The 15,014-nt window shown below is 47.9% G+C and overlaps 1 protein-coding gene across 1 annotated transcript in view; it reads left to right on the top strand.

The window, feature by feature from the left end:
• Nucleotides 1-14,826, top strand: part of PSMD10 (proteasome 26S subunit, non-ATPase 10) — a 53,906-nt gene extending 39,080 nt beyond the window's left edge. Inside the window, exon 5 of the mRNA XM_061446136.1 lies at nt 14,683-14,826. Coding sequence (XP_061302120.1) covers nt 14,683-14,692 — 10 coding nt within the window. The 3' untranslated portion in view covers nt 14,693-14,826. The remainder of the gene's footprint in view (nt 1-14,682) is intronic.
• Nucleotides 14,827-15,014: the final 188 nt, after the last annotated feature.

The following is a 15,014-nucleotide window of genomic DNA, read 5'->3' as shown; positions in this document are numbered from 1 at the left end:
TCCTCATGAAGACATTAAAAGACTTGAAGTTGAGACAAGCCTAGGAGTAGCTGGCTGATTTCACAGACTGTTGTAAAATTGTCCCCATGGGACTGTATTTTCTCTCTTTCAAGTCACATTTTTCTCTATCTGGCCAGAAAATAAACTTTTACAAAGCTGCTATTCCTTCCTCCACTTGATGCAGAAGCATTGACTTCCAGCATGCAGAAATTCAAACTTACAGTGATGTTTGGACACTGTAGGTCCATCATTTCTGAAGTTTACTGCATGCTCTTGGGTTGCTATTTTACACCCGTTATTAGGCACAGGTTATAATGGCCTGGGTTTAGGTACCTGGATAAAGATGTGAAAGCACAGGTTGTAAATCCAAGTAATATTGTACCTATGGAATCCTCATATCAAAATTCTTGCTGCAGTTGTAGCCTCTAGGTTGCATTGATTAATTTGATGCTGATATCCCACAATGGATTCTGAGCATCCCAGCCAAGTTACAGCAATAACACAGTGCTCTTAGTGATCTCAATGGGCTTTAGTGTAATTGCCATCGACTGGAGCTGAGATACAGAAAAGTGAAGTAGTTCCTATGGCTGTGCATGATGGTAGGGACACATTAATAGTAGTGTCAAGGCTCTGGCTATTTGCCTTCAAAGCCAGTGCTGCATTTTTTAGCCTAAAGGCACTATTGAAAAGATTAAAGCTGAAGGCCATCGACAGAGATGTCTGTTTCTACAGGTCTCAGTTTAGCCAAGCTGGAAGAAATGCACATTTGCCACTGCGCTTATATCAGCTGAGATCCTTAGAGTGGTTCTAGTTTACTGCAGCTGGAAATCAGCACTTACAGGAGGAAAGCAAATACTCCAGTGCAAATATTCCCATGTTCTGAAATCTCAACGTCCCTCTTTTCGAAGAAACATTTTAATCTCATTGTATAGAGGCTCAGGCTTGCAGAGGCACATGAGTATCACACAGAAGCACAAGTCTTTGGGCAGACCAGTGGAGTTTGTCTCTGTGCTGAAGCTCATGAACAGGTCAGTGATGCTGCTGGGGACAAGCTGGGCTTTGAGGCAAGGTGCTTTGCTTTGTGGCCTTCATCTCCCCACTTCTAAAATAGGGACAGCATAAAAGGGGGTGTGTGTAGCAGGCAAACACTTAGCCAAAACTCAGTGCCCATGTGTGTGACTAGTCTCGCTTCAGCCTTCTCTGTTGTAGAAGATGAAAACTGTGGGAGCTGCCATATCCTGATTTCTCCTCCTTGTCTAAGAGCTCTTCCTGTACCTTATGTCTCCCTTCTTTGTGGCTGTACCTTGATGTGAGGGGGTGGAGACCAGTGAGACATGAGGGGAATGAAGGGCAGTGCCAGGGGTCCAGATTGTGCTGGGGAGGTGAACAGCAGGGACGTAGGAATCCCAATGAACTGGAATCGCTGGAAATGTACCTTCACATCCTAACTTGGAGCTTAATTTTTGCTGGCTCAGGTTTGAACAGGGGCTTGCCTAGGTTCACTCTTGTTATCTGCCCGGGTTGAAGACTGGATACGCCTCAGCCCCGGGTTTCCCCTCCAATACCCTTCAGGCACGGACTGAGGTCAGAGGGGTTTCAGAAGCTCTGCGCGGTCCGGCCATGGGCTGCTTCGTGCCGTAGTGCTGCCAAGTGCTGGGGCTCAAACCGGCAGCACTGCTGCCTACACCTGCTCTGCTGACACCTCCCCTCGGGGCGTCCACCTTCGGGGCGGGTCCTGTCCTGGCTGTGGGACAGGTTATCCCGTCTTCACAAGCCAAGGTATGAAATAAGTAAAGCCCATAGTCGGGAAGGGTGAGAGGATCCCGAACCCCAATCTGCCTCTGGACCCCGCTCCCGCCGCCCGCTGCTCCGGGCCGCGTTTTCCGCGGTGCTGCCGCCCGGGACAGGCACGGCCCCGCCCCCGAGGTGATAGCCCCGCCCCTTGGCATGGCCCCGCCCCGCCCGGCCGCCGCACGCCGCCGAGGGCAGGTAAGGGTTGGGGGGATCGCCCGATCCTGGTGTCTGCGGGGTGCGGGAGCGCAGCCCCGGGCCGGGCCCGGCAGAGGCAGCCGCTCTGAGCGCTCCGGGTCCGTGTGCGACCGCTCGGTGTGTGCCGGGCTCGGCCGCGGGACGTGCTCCCCGGTACCAGTGCTGCCCGGGCAGACTTCTTGCTGCCCGGGCGGAGAACGCGGCCGAGGTACCGCTCCTCTCGCTTCCTCCCGCCCGCCCGCCGGGACAGCCGCGTTCTGTCGGCGTGGGGAGCCGCAGCGCTGCTGGGAAGCAGACAGCCGCTGGAGCTGGCCGTGCCCCGGGCAGCCGCGGTTCGCGGGACCGGTCCCGGCGGAGGACAGGGCGCTGCCGGCTGTGGGACCGGCACTGTCCAGCGTCAGGCACGCTGGGCCCTGCTCTCGTGGGCACCGCCGCGGCGGCGGGAGCGGTAGGTGTGAGGGCCGGCACGGGAGCGGCTGCCAGCACATGGGGCCGGCTCGACGCTTGCTGTAGGAGTGGCGGCGCTGGTGGAAGCGCTGAGCGTGGTCTGGCAGCGGCGCTCCCTGTGAGGTTTCTGTGCTCTCTGGGGCCCTTTGGGGCAGGGCTCAGCGCCAGTTCCCCTGTGCCCCCCCCCCCCATCGTCTTGGGCCATCACACGCATCAGCCTGGTCGGGACTTTGGGCTGCCATCTGAATAAAAGTGTGGTTTATCTTGGTTTGGTGAACTGTGTTATCAAGGGCTTTTGCAGCTAGTCATAGAGTGGTTTTGTGACCTCTGTAAGTTTGTGAGGCAGCTGCTGTTTTCAGAGAGGGAGTGGGCCAAGGATGCAGCTGTGTTGTAAAGAAAAAGTGACGTGAAAAGCTTTGGGAAAAAGTGGAAAACCGCACAAAAGAAGAGGTGCTTCTGATGCTTTATCGCTTACGTTTCATTATTGCTTCCTCACTTTGCATTGTAAGTTACTTGTGAAAACATGGAATATGAAGTGTCACTTCCTTATGATTTTTCCTGTTTCCATAGCCTCCATCCTGGTTTTATTTACTTCCTTATTCGTGCTTCACTCTTGTAAATAGTTGGCATGGCAACAAGTGCAGCATTTGTTAATTTCAGCTCCTTTTGCCGCTAGCTCTCAGGTGTGATCAATGCTGTTGTATAAGCTATGGAAACCTGTGGCCACTGCTGTTTGGTTTATTATGTCTTTCCTGGATTTATTTGGCAGTGAATATAACATTCTGTGCCCCTACATCTCTGCCCCCAAGGCAGACCACAGGATTTGGTTGGGACAGTGCAGATCTATTGTCCTACCACTGTGAAACATCTGTGCAGGTGTCAGCAGGCGAGGATCAGTTGGTATGAGGTCTGAACATGCCTCCTTTACCCTCCCCTCCTCTCTCCTTCTCTGTTCCCCCTTTGGCATTGTATCTGAGAAGTTCCATATGGGAACCAAGTTTCTGCTTCTCTGCACAATTCTGTAATTGAAGCACAAACTCATTTTTCCCTCGTGAACTCATAAATCACATCCCTTTAATGGGCCTCCATCGCTGGGAAAGAGGTAGCCCTTGCCATGGTATGGCACAGTGTGGACAAAATGTTCATTGTACAGCAGGCTCGCTTTGATTGCACTTAAATCAATAGTGTTATCTGCACTTCAGAGGTGTAGGAGGGAGAAAGAACAATAATAAGTGTTTGCAACAGAGTTGAAAGGAGTATGCGCTGTCGTGGGCTGTCAACAGGCAGCAAAAGCCTGAGAGAAATAAGGACCTGCTAGTGACTCTTGACTCAAAATCAAGTTAACTTTTGCATGTTAAACCTAATGGTATAGCTCATGTCGGAGGGGAGAAATGAGGCAGGACTGGGACAGCAGTTCAGCAAAGCTTACCCACAGAGGGTGTTGTATGCTGCCAGCAGCTGCTCTGGGTTTCTGCTTGAATAAGCTTGCATCACTTCAGCAGGTTCAGCAAAGGCTGTTGCCCTCTTGCAGGCATGTACCTTGCTGGGCTGAATGCAGGACTGCAAAGCAGAGCAGTCAGTAGCATAGAGTGTCACTGGGCAGTTATCTTGCCCTCTGCAGAATAATGTGATTTCTACACAGCATCATCATCATGCATTTGTCTGGGCAGAACTGCAGTCGTCACACTCACATAAAAGCTCCAAATCTTGCTCAGCTTGAGCACCTAGAAAAAAAACCTCTACCTCGTTCAACAGTACAGCTGATCCTGTTATTCTTATCCAAGAAGTCTGTCTTCCCCATCTCCCTGCAGATTTGCTAAGTATTCTTGGAGCTGCACAGATGGAAGAAACACCTTGTCTGTGTAAGGCACTGGTACCAGATGATCATCTGAAAATGACTTTATTTTTAGTGATGTGATTAAGTTGGTGCAACCTGTGTTTGGATTTCTCACTTGGATTTTAGGTAAACTTTATCCTGAGCTAAACTAAATGAAAGGGACAGACACTGGAAGCAAGGCCTGTGAGAGCAGGTGAAGTGGCAGCTTCAGGGTTTACTCTCCTTGGAATTTCCTTTCATTGTTGCTCAGTGACAAAGTAACCCAGCTTTATACGAACTGGTAGTGTAGTGCATTCTGTACTCGAGTGAGGTGCGGCACAGGCCTCAGTGTATGCTTGGAGATTAGAAGAGAAGAAGATGGGGATCCCAAATCAGGCATGGACTTGAGCTTCATTTTAATCCCCTTTTATAATGGGGGGGCTGACTCTATACTCTGGATGTAACTGCTCTGTGTTTTGGCATCACAAACTGGAAGCTACAGATCAGGTGATTACTTCTTAGAATGTTGTTTCCAAAACTTTCCTTTTCCCAGATGCTGGAGGGAATGATGCCTTCCAAATACGCTTCATTTTAAACAATGATGAGATGCACTCTGGTGGTTTGCATTTACCTTCATTCCATTTTTGAGTTATTCCAGAATCATCCAGGCATGGCTGAGGCTTAAAAAGAATCACTGACCAGAAGGAAGGATCCCTTAGTGTGCAATGTTTCCTAAACAAGTAGCACTGGTTTCCTGTGGGGTTTAGCACCATGGTCTGCTTTGTGCCATCGAGCTCAGCAGGCAGAGGAGTACACAGGAATTAGGCCCCATGTATTTTTGACTTCTGAGCTCCTCTGTGTTACAAAATGAAGGGGTTTGGTGTTTTTTTTTTTGTTTTGGTTTTGTGGGTTTCTTTTTCTCCCCCAGAAAAATAGCTTCTGGTTGTGAGGGCTCCTAACCAGTTCCAGATGGGCAGGCAGGTGTTGCAAGCTCAGTATTACTGGGGCATAACAAGCAGGGTCAGGAAAGCAATTTATGACATGTCACCACTGGAGGCAAACATGGAAGAATTGCTTTTGGAAAGAAGCAAACTTGAGGCCAGCAAATATTTTTCAGGGTCAAAAACAAAAGCCAGAAGTTCTCATGGGTGGCTGCTCTTTTCTTCATCTTCTAGTCCTGCAGTTTCTTTGTTTGAACTCAGTCAAAACTTGTCTTCCATCTCCCTTTTTCCTGTTGACAATATCTGGGTTTGAGGATAAGTGAGTGACCAATGGGGATAGGGAGGTGAGGAGTCTAAATAAGTAACCTTCACCTGCAGTGGTCTAGCTTTAAGCTGCTAATTTCTCACTTTCATCTACTGTATATTGTTGCCTTTTCAGGTACAACCACTAAAAGATGCTTTTAGGAGTAACCTTCATACTATGTGGCATCTAAAACTGCTAGCAGAGCAGCTGGGTTCTTTAAAGCTGCTTTAATGTGACTTTTTTCCCTTGGCTAAGCAGGAAGCTTGGACACCAAGATACTTCTCTGATGGAAATGTTGGTGCAGCAGAAACGCAGCACAACTGGTATGAGGAGCAATAACCTGGCTCCCAGCTGAGCCGTGGGGATGAAGCTTGTTGTGAGCTAATAACCAGGGAGCTGCAAATTCTTTTAAAACTCAGTTTTCTTGAGGATGTAAGTGCAGATTTAACCAAACCTCAGCGCAATCCTCTGCCTCCCACCCCAAAGCCAAGTGCACTTAGTGGTGTTTTGGGAGAGCTTCCCTCTGCTCCCTGCCTGCATTGGGGCTGGCTGGGTGACAGACAGTGAGGTCTCTGAAGCACTGGCGTCCTCTCTTGCAGCTGGGACACAGCCACCCTTGTTCAATGGGATATTAGAGGGTTTCTCGGTGTCCCTGGCCGCTGTGCTTGTTTATTTGTGTTCTCGCAATCTGCAGAATTACAATGAGCTACATCCTGCAAGATCTGCAAATAGTCCTCACCTACGAAATAAACAGAAGGCTCAAATATTTAAACTAAAGCACAGTTTATTACCAGTAAAAGGCCTGAAGGAGTCTGAGTCACACTTCTCTTCTGATGGTTTTCTTTTTGGTGATAATGGCTCTAGGGAATCATGGTTAGGACTAGGAAGCTCAGTCTTTTGTTTATCCTAGGTAGTAACCCTAGGATGGTTCATTAAATTAAAAATGGATAAAAGGAAGTAAATTGTATGTAATGCAAATTCCACCCATGCTCTTCCATGCTAGAAGGAAATGAGTAGACTTCAGTGTAGTTAATTACTCATATGAGAGTTACATTGAATAAATGCATAAGGGAAAAAATCCTTATGCATCCTTTTCTTATAAAAGGAAGCTGAAGCCTTAACAAAACCTTCTTTAATGCTGTGGGTCTCGTACCTCCTTTGGAAGCAGTGATATTGCTGAGGCTGAGTGCAAATGAGCAGAGTTCACGCGCTTCTAATGTGGTCAGCAGAGCGTTTCCTCAATTACACATTCCCCACATGCTCTGAATAGGGGAGTTTACTCAGGTTCTTTTGGCATAGCATTGTGCTGTTGTTCTGAAATATCTTCTACTGGCTGCTGTCAGGGGGTTGGGCTAGGGACCTTCTTGCTCTGATGAATTCCTGCAATTCCTCTGCACCTAAGAACATCTCGGGGCCATTTTTGATCAATGGACGTCCTTCACTAAAGCTGCTCAGGGGGAGGAGGAGGAAACAGATTTTAATGAAACAGCCGAGATTCTCCATCGTGCTGAACGTTATTGGAAAGTATAATGTGAGACAGTGATTGAACCTGAGTGAAACCACCCGAGGCTGTGCTTCCAATGAAATGAGGCGATTTTATTGTTCTGGGATGCACATGGAAGTGAAGAACCATTGCTGGGGTCAGAGCTGCTGTCTTCCCTCAGGACCTGCCAAAGCTGCCTTCGGTGATGGTTATCTGTAGATACCAGCTACCAATGTAGCATTGGTGCATCATCACCATCAGTGATGGTGATAACACCATTGTTGTGTCCGAGGTGGAAACGGTACATCCTGTCCTGTACAGCCCTCAATGAATAGAGAAAAATCTGTATGAAGTCTGTGATTAATTGAGCTTGAGTAATTTTGGCATTTGGAAATAGGTGAGACCAAACCAGCCTAGTATTTGACCCTGACATTGCCTGTGTGATGGTGACAGATTTGTGTGATGGCATTTAAACATTAACTGCCCTGGGAGACCACAATTGCCTGCTTTGTTTGATGTTATGCTTTATCTTATCAGCTGTCTCTCATCTGAAGGTCATTTCTGTATGACCTAGTTGGTTAGGATTTTTTTGGGGGTAGAAACAGACAACTTCTTTTCTCTCCTTTTACTGGGACAAGTCAGACAAAATACCATTGCAGACAGTGCAGCTGCAGCATTTTTAGTGGAATAGCTTTTCAGAAAACAATTATATTAATTATGTTCTCTGTTCTCTTAGTTCACAGCTGCCTTTGGTCTGTGAAGGATTAGACAGTCCACAGCTGCAAGTGGCATATTGCAGATGTTGAGAAAATGATGCACCTTTGAAGAGCTCCCGTTGTGCTGTGGAGCTTCACTTCACAATGGCTAACCAAAACGTAGGTATTTTATATATTTACTATATCGCAGTGAGAGGCAGAAAGAGGGTTAGTGGTGTGATTGCAGCCACAGGCAGAATATGCTTGTGTAGGTGCTGCTCAGCCATGTGCCTTTTCAGTGGGACAGCCCTCGGCTGCCTGGGTAGCACCTGAATTTCAGCGTGAAGGTTACACAGTGACTGCACTTGCTGTTATCCAGCCATTTGATACTTTAAAAGCAATGTTTGTAGGCTTGTACAGTATCATTTCTACCTGTATTACTGCACCTTGAGGGCTTTCTGTGTGTAAAAGGGAGCACTTACATCAGTCGAGCTACCGCAGGTCTAAGTGAGACTCTGACATCTGGGTCCCTTCTGCCATGGCAACCCCATTGGCTCATGGCTTCCCAGCACAGGACTGCCATTTCTCCCGGTGACTGCGGCTCATGCAGGCTGCAGCCATGGGCAAGCTCCTGCACTGGGTGGAAACTGGAATTGCACTGCTCCCTTTCCATGGCATGAGACTCGGGGCAGGGAGACATAGTCCAGCTCCCATGGATAGGAGATTTTTACACTGATTTTCAGCTCATTCCTCACACAGAGAAAGACCATCCTATGGTCTGGTTTTAGTTCTTCTCTGCTGATAAAGGACATTAACGAAACATCATAGTATTTTGCCTGGGAGCATTATAATAGCTGTCAGTGTTTTGCATGTAAAATAGTGATGGCAATACCTCTACATATTCCATGGTACTGACAGCAGAAAAGATCAGATGGGAGGAAGAATAGGGCTCGATTCTGCAGCATGAGACAGGAAGAGGGGCAAGGCTGATCGTGGACTCTCTACAGGTATGGCAGTGTTAGCACCAAGTCATTCTGGTGCTGTTAATTACAGCATGTATTGGGAACTGCAGTGTGCCTGTGGGTGCCAGGACCACATCCATCATTCTTAATACAATGCTACTCCTGGTTTTGACCTGCCCTAGAAGAGCTGTCTTGGCTAACAAGGGTATTGGGAAGTGTCCGCACATTGTAAAGCAAAAGGAGGTCATTTCCTTACATTGTGACAGGATATGTGATAAAGAGGTATGGACAGAGGCAAGCAGCCTTTCCAGCCTGCTGCTATTTTAATTTGGCTATGAATAGCCAAATGTGAGGTCAGTATTATCTGTTCTGGGTTTTGTTGTTTTAGGTAGGGATGTTTTCATATCTTTATTACATGGACCTGTGTGCAGCTCCAGGTCTCAAAGGGTGAAGTGGGTCTGGGTGTTCCTACACTGACCTAGGGGATAAAATTGGGGTGTTAAATACTGTCATCATTTGTGAGTCCTGACTGCCAAACTGGGAGGTTAAAGTTCCTAAACTCATCTTCTTCCTTTGCACCCAGTGCAGTGTCTAGTCAGTGAAATCTGCGTGGCCTGTGATGTATGTTATTAATCTCTGCACCTTCCAGCCCTGAGGAAGACCTGCAGCTTGGCAAGGAAAGGTGTGTGCTGAAGAATCAGAACCAAGGCTGGTGTGCCCTGCAGGTGGTCTGCAGATAATTGTGTGTAGGCAGCTGACAGCAAGAGCACTGAGCTGGTCCTGTGCATCTGAGCAGTCTGCGCCCTGGTTGGGTACGAAGAGCATTAATATAGCTCTGTTTTGAGCTGAAGCTGAGTTAGACCTCCCAGAAATAAAACAAAAATGCAGCACAAAGAAGGAGCTTTTTCCCTGGGGCTCTAAGTGAGAGGAGGCAGGACATTGGCACAGGTAATTCAGTTGGTTCTGATTACACTTGTGGGGAACGAGGAAGTGAGCATTGTCCAGGCTGCAGGCTGTCCAAATATACCTTCACTTGGTGTGCCCAGTGCAGGTGTGCTCCCTGCAAGAGGATGTTGCACTCAGGAGGAGGAAGGTTGGTGTTTATTTGACCCTTCACTTTCAGGGGTTGGAAACTGGGTTGGTACTAGGGAATGCGTGTCACACTGCCGCTTGATGCTGTCACACTGCCACTTGATGCTTTGCTAAAGCAGGAAAGGAGCAATTTTGGACAGGTCATGAATTTTCATGTCTTGATTGACTTAAACAGGAGTCTCCTCAGAGCACACTCAGCACTTGGCCTTTCCCTGGCTGTCAGCTCCAAAACATACAGGACTGCTGTTGTTCCCAAGTAGCACTGCTCTATGCTGTTGCACAGTGCAAGCAGCTGACAAAGGGAAGGTTTATTCATATATTAGTATCCTCCTTAGCTTTTCTGCAGGTGATCAGAGCAATCCTCTCTCCAAGGGGCTGGCAGAGCCGTTAGCTATGCCCCCCACATGAAGGCTGGCATTCCCTGTCTCCCTTCCGGCTGCAGAGCTGCAGCTGGGCACTGCTTACGCTGCCTCTCCTGGCACTGCAGAGCCAGTCTCACAGGTGAAGGTTGGGGTTGCAGCTGTAGGGAGAAGCCCTTTTGCACTGAAACACCGCTGAGCAGTTCTGTAGTAAGCTAAATGGGGGCAGAGAAAGGTGTGAGGAATGATTAAAGCTGAGTAACACCTAGGATGAGCAAACAGCAAACTTCTTTTCTCCGGAAGAGAAACCGTGGCTGTGACACAAGTCTGCAAAATGAGCAACATGAAGTAGGTGAGTGCAGAGTAATTCTTACTGGGTTTTCTGATCAAATGCTTGGGGATATCAAATGAAACAAGCAACTGGTGGGTCAAAGCAAAACAAGGGCAGGTCCTAAAGCTTAATGAGGCTGTGGGACTGTGGGGCTTTGAGAATATTGCAAATGCTTAAAATTAATGTGAGTTTAGGAAGTAATTAGAAAAACTCTGTGAAATACAGAGGCATTGCCCCTGTTTCAGGGAGTCCCTGCCCTGTACCTTGCAGGAAGCTGGAGCACAGAACAGTTCACTGTACTCTCTCCAGCAGTATGCTGTTAGCCTAAATGGAAGATAAAACTAGTGCCTTACAGGGACCCTCAGCCTAGCTGTGTATGGCCTTTCCTATATTTCTAACTGAACGCTGAAAATACGTTGGAAGATAAAATGTGCACATTCCAGTATGCTGTTCTAAGGGGATGTGCTTGGGTTCTTGGTTTGACAAGCTGCACAGAAGCGTAACACTGTCATGGATCTTCTGTGGTGACTGGAGCATTTGCATCTTTCTGGGGAGGCAGCCACAAGAAATCAAGAGCTATCACAGTAAGAGATGCAGCCAGTTATGCCACATGATAGGTCATGCTTCTGCTTGTCTCCACACCCAGCGTTTGTCAACACGGGTGGGTGTGTGAGTCGATCTCTTTGTGATGTTCTCTTCCCCAGAAAAGCAGAAGGAGGAAAGTCCTTTGGATATCCAGTGCACTCCTCTGGATTTATGGTCTTTCCTGCAGTCTTAACAATCCATTTTGCCCATCTGCTTTCTTGGGACAAGTGGCAGGATAGAGGCAAGGCTCCTCCCTCTGCATGGAGGCACAGTGGTGATGCAGTGCCTGAGAGCAGCCTGAGTTGACTCTGCATGGTGGGCTTCGGTCTTTAAGCAGTTTTGCTCCTGTTGCCACAGAGCAATCATCATAGAATGGGTTGGGTTGGAAGGAACCCTAAAGCTCGTCCAGTTCCAACCCCCTGCCACAGGCAGGGACACCTTCCACTAGAGCAGGTTGCTCCAAGCCCTGTCCAACCTGGGCTTGAACACTGCCAGGGATGGGACAGCCACAGCTTCCCTGGGCACCCTGTGCCAGTGCCTCACCATCCTCGTGAAGAATTCAGTCCTGACCTAGGAGGGCCTCCCACTGGCAGGAGGTAAGGACAGTGCTACTTTCTTTTTATTTGTCACACTTTGTCCAAAACCAGTTTACATCAGTGGGCTCTTAAGGGCTCTTGCACTTAAAGAGGTCCAAGTTTAGGGTAAAATCTGCTCCAGTGCTGCCCCGTGACTCCTATCATTGCCCTACACATCTACCAGGCTTTTGTCTTTCCCTTCTCTGCTGTTTGCAGATGTGGTGAGGGCTGGGCAAGACACACAGAAAGTGGCCCTGTCTGTGAAAGCCATGGGGTCCTGGCTTTCTGATGGATTTGGGTGTTTGTACTGCATGATCCTGGTGGTCTCCAAGCTGTTCATTAACAAGACTTGGACACAGAAGAGGATTATGTGCAATCTAGCAAAGCAAATCAAAGCTGTGTGATGCTGTTTAAGGAGCATGTGAGCTGTAGGATTAGAGAGCAGGTGATGGTTTGGTACAGTGCAGTATGATACAGCCTGATAACACAGCGTACAAGTTGGTTTGTATCCTAAATCTATTGTGCTTGCAGACCCAAGTAAACAAATAACATGCTCTCCTGAGTGATTAATGGTGGGTTCTCCTGTTTCAAGTCCCTGCCGCATCCAAGGCGCAGCAGTACGGTACACCCATCAGAGGTTACAAAAGCTCAAGTTGCAGCTGGGACAGCCCCATGATCATGCTGCATATGGAGATCATTTCCCAGCCTTGTTTACTCCTGCAGGCCTGGGCTGACAGCTTTGCAGCTCCTGAGCCTGCCAGCAAAATCCAAGGTGGATTGTCTTCTGGACCAGCTTTCCCACAGTGAATGCATTAAGTGGTTTCATGTGTAACTATTTAAAACAAAAGAAGGATTTGGCTTCTGTGAGTTTCTGTTAACCTTTTCCTTCTAATACAGCTATTCATAGAATCATAGAATGGGTTGGGTTGGAAGGGACCTTAAAACTCATCCAGTTCCAGCCCCCTGCCATGGGCAGGGACAACTTCCAATAGACCAGGTTACTCCAAGCCCTGTCCAACCTGGCCTTGAACACTGCCAGGGATGGGGCAGCCACAGCTTCTCTGGGCACCCTGTGCCAGTGCCTCAGCACCCTCACAGGGAAGAACTTCTGCCTCAGAGCTCATCTCAGTGTCCCCTCTGCCAATTTAAAGCCATTCCCCCTTGTCCTGTCACTACAGGCTCTTCTAAAAAGTCCTTCTCCAGATTTCTTGTAGACCTTTTTAGCTGTTGGAAGACTATTACTATTCCAGGAAGATAAAATATTCCCAGGGATAAAAAGGCTATTTATAAAGATGTAGCTGTTATTCTTTTTCTAATTGACTACCATCCTGATGAATAAGTATGAGTCTTTGCTGAAGTCTTCCTGAAGTATTTTCAGCCCACACATCGTGGGTTTGTTAAAAATAAATAAAAGTTCTAGAGAAGCAAATCCTGTGCAAGCTGTGTCCCCAGATACTGCCTTAAAAATAAAATCTGTCCTAGAAATTGCTGTAAATGTCTTTGTAGAAGCAGGATTGTGCCTGAGAGTCAGAGAGAGTGGATGCTTGGAACCAAGCATGGAAGAGCTGTGCCAAGCTGTATGAAATGTAGGTTGAAGCAGTAGAGATTCATTAGGGCTCTTTATTACTGTTTCTGCTTTAACTGTTTAGAGTGGTATCAATAGTTTCTCAGGTGATAAAGACTGTAATTATAGTGTGACAAGCACAGCCATACTTGCCTCAAAGAAATATGAGGTGTTGTTTCTTTCCTCCAAAAATCTTTTCCAAATAGAGTTTTTATGTCAATGTCCATTCCTTTTACAAACCTTTTTATGGAGTGCTCTGTGGTATTTCTTTATAAGTACTAAAGTCAGATGCCTGTTCTTGCTTCTAACATGGTGAAAAAGGCAAACATCTGGGAGTGTGTCATCCATAAAATAATGTAAATCTGTGAAATGATGTCAAATGAGCAAGTTCACTGGAATACTTGTGCTCAACTTTGGATATGTCAGTTTAAGGAAGAGGTGCACCATGTGGAGACAGTCCAAAGAGGAAAACCCCAGCTCTGAGGTACCTGAAGGAGCTGATGTTGGTTAATATGGAGGCTGGGGTGTGAAACCCTGTGACGATGGCAGAAAACAGGGCATCCCCATGGCAGGATAGGATGGGCTGACATCTGTCAGGATGATCTGGGGCAATAGGAGGAAGTTGCTTGCTGGCAGTTAACTGAATGCTGAAATGGGTGGCCCAGGAGGGCTGTGGTTGCCATCCTCGAAAGGGTAATCAGACAGAGAGTAGGGGTGATAGAGAATGGCCTGATGGGACCAGGCCTGATGACCTTCAGATGATGTTTGACATGAAAGCTGGAATGTATTCATTTATAATAACCTGACTCCCAAGGCTGTGGCTTTGGGAGAGAAAGCCAAGTATGTTGAAACCCAGAGTCGCCTGACAGGCTTGGAAACAATGGAAAGATCCCACCTGGTGAGCTGGAAACTGCCTACATGGACCCAGCAGAACTTCTGCTCCCTTGGAGGTGTGCCTTATTGCCCTCGAGTTGGCCAGGAGAGTGGAAAAGGAAAAAAGTAGCAAAGCAGCAGATGATTTACTCTTCCTCCACGCCCTGGAGCCTCTGGCCATTCTCAGTGTCTGTTGAAACACTAAGTGATCTGCACCCGTGCTGTTTGGATAGCAAATGTCACTGCAGCGTAAAGCAAAGTGCACGCGCATTAGAGAATGAGCAGCCTCTGGTATTTTATGGCATAACTTGCAGCAATTAAGACTTTCAAGTTGCTTTTCGGAGGTTGGCTGCTTATCCTGGGTCTCATTTAGGGCAGAAAGAAGTGAGGAAAAGAAGGTAAAAAGCAAGCAAGCAGTTCAGTAGTTTAGATGCATATTTTGCTTGGAGCATGCTGAGTCAAGTATTTACCTGTTAGTGGGAAAGCAGCTAAAATGAAACATAGTCTAGGTAAGGTTAGTACCGCGTGAGGAGCTGTCAGAGAGGAAAGTAGGGCAGCTTGTTTTGGAACTTGTGCTGAGGAGCAAATAAAACCCCCCAATGTACACATTTGGTTACCATATGTCGTGCTTATCATAAGAGGCATCTCGGTGTTGTTTCTTTGCAGGGATGCTTGAGCTCCACGGAGGCAGACTTCCCCGCTGAAGAAAGCGCATGCCAGAGGTGCTGGGGTTGCTGTGGGTGAGATGAGCTTTCCTGCCTGTTGAGGCGGCTGAGGCGGGCAGCGAGCTCGCCCCTTCCCGTGCTTGCCCGTTTGATTGACGTTGGCTTCCAAGTGGCTGCGACTGTGCCTGAAGGAAAAGGAAGGAGCAGAATTTTGCTGAGAGCACTTCCCTGGCAGGGGAAGGCATGCAGCTCAGAGGAGCGTGCCAGCGAGGAGCCTGGCACTGCCAGTCCAGGTGCTAACACAGCTCCCACCCAGCCATGCTGTTGTGAAGC

The sequence above is a fragment of the Pezoporus flaviventris genome, unplaced genomic scaffold, assembly GCF_033815535.1.
Source record: "Pezoporus flaviventris isolate CSIRO_AGI_PZ_B2104156 unplaced genomic scaffold, CSIRO_AGI_Pfla_v1 ptg000005l, whole genome shotgun sequence".
NCBI lineage: Eukaryota > Metazoa > Chordata > Aves > Psittaciformes > Psittacidae > Pezoporus > Pezoporus flaviventris.
This window is presented reverse-complemented; position numbering and strand designations above follow the sequence as displayed.